Consider the following 4446-nt stretch of genomic DNA (forward strand, 5'->3'; position numbering starts at 1 on the left):
TCGCCCCTCCCTCACCCCTCCCTCGCCCCCTCCCACCCTCGCCCCCCCCCTCGCCCCCTCCCTCGCCCCCACCCTCGCCCCTCCCTCACCCTCCCTCGCCCCACCCTCGCCCCCTCCCTCGCCCCTCCCTCACCCCTCCCTCGCCCCACCCTCGCCCCCTCCCTCGCCCCCCCCTCGCCCCCACCCTCGCCCCACCCTCGCCCCCTCCCTCGCCCCTCCCTCGCCCCCACCCTCGCCCCCTCCCTCGCCCCTCCCTCGCCCCCACCCTCGCTCCGTCCCTCGCCCCCACCCTCGCCCCCTCCCTCGCCCCCTCCCTCGCCCCCACCCTCGCTCCGTCCCTCGCCCCCACCCTCGCCCCTCCCTCGCCCCACCCTCGCCCCCTCCCTTGCCCCCACACTCGCCCCCACCCCTCCCTCGCCCCCACCCTCGCCCCCGCCCTCGCCCCCCACCCTCGCCCCTCCCTCATCCCCACCCTCGCCCCCACCCTCGCCCCTCCCTCACCCCTCCCTCGCCCCCACCCTCGCCCCCGCCCTCGCCCCCACCCTCGCCCCCTCCCTCATCCCCACCCTCGCCCCCGCCCTCGCCCCCTCCCTTGCCTCCCTCAAGATGCTCTTCTTCGACTGCGCCTTCGGTCACCCTCCTACCCCCACCCTCCCCCTCCCGATCCCAACCCCCAGCTCAGGTCCAAATCCCCGACTGTCCAGTGGTTGGGATGCCCTCCTGACGTGAGCGGCAGAGGCTGTGCACATGTTACTTGTTATAAGTGATTTATCAGCTGAATGTCCGGTGATGGTGGTTTCTCTGAGTCTGTGTCTTTCTCACAGTAATCCTGTCGTTCTTGTTCTCTTCCCTCCCGACTGGACCCAATTGTCTGCCGTGGCTCTTCCCTCCCTCCCTCCTCCCTCCCTCACTCCCCTCCTCCTTCCCTCCCTCCCTCCCTCCCTCCCTCCCTCACTCCCCTCCTCCTTCCCTCACTCACTCCCTCCTGCCCTCCCTCGCTCCTCTCTCCGTCCCTCCCTCCCTCTCTCCCTCCCTCTCTCCCGCCCTCCCTCGCTCCTCTCTCCTTCCCTCCCTCCCTCTCTCCCTCCCTCCCTCCCTCACGGCCACAGATGTGACGGCTATTATTTTCGTTGTGGCGAGCAGCAGCTATAACATGGTGATAAGAGAAGACAACAACACCAACAGACTGCGGGAAGCTCTCGATCTCTTCAAAAGCATCTGGAACAACAGGTGAGAGACCGGAATCTTACAGCAACAGAAGGAAGGAGGCCATTCAGCCCCTCGTGCCTGTGCCGACCCTTTGAAAGAGCTACCAACTCCCCCGCCCTTACCCCAACTAGTCCCCACTCCCCCGCCCTTACCCCAACTAGTCCACACTCCCCCGCCCTTACCCCAACTAGTCCCACTCCCCCACCCTTACCCCAACTAGTCCCATTCCCCCCACTCTTACCCCAACTAGTCCCACTCCCCCGCTCTTACCCCAACTAGTCCACACTCCCCCGCCTTACCCCAACTAGTCCCACTCCCCCACTCTTACCCAACTAGTCCCACTCCCCCGCCCTTACACCAACTAGTCCCACTCCCCCGCCCTTACACCAACTAGTCCCACTCCCCCACTCTTACCCCAACTAGTCCCACTCCCCGCTTTTACCCCAACTAGTCCCACTCCCCTACTCTTACCCCAACTAGTCCCCCTCCTCTGCCCTTACCCCAACTAGTCCCACTCCCCCGCCCTTACCCCAACTAGTCCCACTCCCCCACTCTTACCCCATAACCCTGCAATTTTTTCTTTTTCACCTATCCAATTCCCTTTGGAATCCTCCATCAAATCTGTTTCCGTCAGCCTCTCAGGCAGTACGTTCCATACTTACCTTCACTAAACCCACTTAAACTTAACTCAGCCCCTGGTAACCCCACAGCCAAAGCCCTAACTAATGGGGAGGGGGGTCCTCGCTGGACAAGCAGCGGGAAAGCTGCCAGACAGTGATATCAATGGCCGAGCGGTGTGGGTTTAGCGGGTTACACTCCAGCAGTTACCCCAACACACACTCTGGGGCCCCCCCAACCTTGGCTCTGCCAACCTGCGCCTAAATCTGTCCGGAATTAGGTCAACAGGATGTGTCCCTCCAGAGAGAGAGAGAGAGAGCGCATTCCATCCCCACTCCCCCGCCCTTACTCACAGATATGTGAACCAACAACCAACCAACTAGTCTAATCTCTCTCTGGGGGAATGTGGGGAATTCTCAGTTGGGTTTGGAGACTCTGAAGTAAGTGATGGGTTTCCGTGTGTGTCAGACACACTCACACACACCACAACACACACACCACAACATACTCACACACACTGGAACACACTCACATACACTAGAACACACTTTCTCCCGCTCACACACACATCAGAACACACGCACACTAGAACATATACTGCACCAAGACGCTCACAGAGACCGTAATGCACACACGCAACAGAACACAGTTACTCACCAACACACATGCACTAACACGCCAGTGATTCCCATCCTGTATAGTGCAGGCTGTAGCTCAGAGCCCTCGCCTCGTAAGCGAGAGGACCCGGGTTTGATTCCCGGGGGGTAGGGCGTAACCTCAGGCAAGTTTCCTCCCTCCCCGCGCCTCTGGTTACCAGCAGTCAGTAGGAACCCGGTTGTTAGTCGATTGGGGTTCACTTTTTCTGGGGTAATAATCCCTCCCTCCAAAAACAGCAAACAAAGAAATTCAAAATAAAATAATAAACTGGTCACTGAATCCACGGCTGTGTGTGGGACACAAAATACACAGGCAATTCACTTTACAATGTATCCTGTGAAGCGCTTTGAGACGTCTCAAGGATTATTGTTGTTGTTATTGTGTACAGTGCTGACACTGACTCCCAGTCTGGATAGTGTACAACAACAACAACAACAACTTGCATATATACAGAGGTCTTCACACAGGACGGACAGAGTGTCGGAGTGTTCAACAACACAACAACAAGATTACATTTGTATAGCGCCCTTCATGTCAGGAGGATGTCCCAAGTGGCTGATGGTGATGGGTGACCAGTAACTGTTTGTTCTCCTGTCACACCAGGTGGCTGCGGACCATCTCCGTCATCCTCTTCCTGAACAAGCAGGACCTCCTGGCAGAGAAGGTGCTGGCCGGCAAATCCAGGATTGAGGACTACTTCCCGGAATATTCACGTTACACCACACCCGACGACGGTAACACTCCCGGCAATGAGCAGCCACTCGCTCCCACACTTTTATTTGGGGGTTTTGTTGGTCAGGATCAGGGAGGGACACCTGTTACTCTCTCTCTCTCCCCCCCCAAGAGGCTGTGGATCCGTTCACATTGTCCAGACTGAGGGGGACAGGTGTTTGTTAGGTCAGGGGATCAAGGGATTTGGGGCAAAGTGGGTAATTGGACTCGAGGTACAGATCAGCCATGGTCTTATAGAATGGCAGAACAGGCTTGAGGGGCTGAATGGCGTCCTCCTGTTCCTATGTTCTTATGAGAGAGAGAAACTCCCTTCTTTGCAGGAACCACTGTGAAGCGGAGTGTTTGCGGGTGTGTATTGGGGATCTAAAGACTGGGTGGCAATTACTGGAGTCCTGTAGCTCAGTGGTTAGAGCACTCGCAAGTGAGAGCACCTGGGTTCGATTCCCGGCAGGGAGAAACATTGGGACAAGTTTCCTTACTCCACACCCTCTGTTTACCAGCAGTAACTGGGTACCCGGTTGTTTGTCCATTGGTGTATGTTTCTGGGGATAATAATCCCTTCACAAAAAATGTGGTCACTCAACCCACGGCTGTGTGTGGGACGCTGCTGTTCGCAATTGGCTGTCGTGTTTTTCCCACAAAATACAGTCAATTCACTTTACAGTATATCCTGTGAAGCGCTTTGAGATGTCTCGACGATGTGATGAGGCGCTGTATTAAATACAAGGATTATTATTAATATTGTAATAAATGCAAGCTGTTGTTGTGGGGTGTGTGTTGATTAATGTGTTTGTTTGTTTGTCAGCAATGCCAGAACCTGGTGAAGAGCCAAGAGTAACGAGGGCCAAGTACTTTGTGAGGGACGAGTTTCTGGTGAGTAATAAACTCAAACCGAAGGGAGAAACCATGAAGCATCCAGTCAACTTATTAATAATAATAATCCTTGCATTTATTATAAAGTCTTTCACACAGCCCGGCCCGGCTCATCAGCAGGACCTGGAAGGGCCGACCAGTCACTGGGGGCCGGGAATCCTCCCCCTCAGCTCCTGGTAACCCCACAGCCAAAGCCCTAACTAACGGGGAGGGGGGTCCTTGCTGGACAAGCAGCGGGAAAGCTGCCGGACAGTGATATCAATGGCCGAGCGGTGTGGGTTTACGGGTTACACTCCAGCAGTTACCCCAACACACACTCTGGGGCCCCCCCAAACCTGGCTCTCGCCAACCTGCGCC

General features: G+C 56.8%; 1 protein-coding gene across 1 annotated transcript; it reads left to right on the forward strand.

The window, feature by feature from the left end:
- Positions 1 to 1087: 1087 nt before the first annotated feature.
- Positions 1088 to 4134, forward strand: LOC103172506 (guanine nucleotide-binding protein G(s) subunit alpha; the record flags this gene model as incomplete). The annotated part of the gene is made up of 3 exons (XM_042346784.1): positions 1088 to 1230; positions 3088 to 3218; positions 4022 to 4134. Coding segments are annotated over 3 exons (387 nt in total), but the record flags the coding sequence as incomplete, so codon positions are not given.
- Between the last annotated feature and the right edge of the window lie 312 nt (positions 4135 to 4446).

This window comes from Callorhinchus milii, unplaced genomic scaffold (genome assembly GCF_018977255.1).
Source record: "Callorhinchus milii isolate IMCB2004 unplaced genomic scaffold, IMCB_Cmil_1.0 Scaffold1725, whole genome shotgun sequence".
NCBI classification, from domain to species: Eukaryota; Metazoa; Chordata; class Chondrichthyes; order Chimaeriformes; family Callorhinchidae; genus Callorhinchus; species Callorhinchus milii.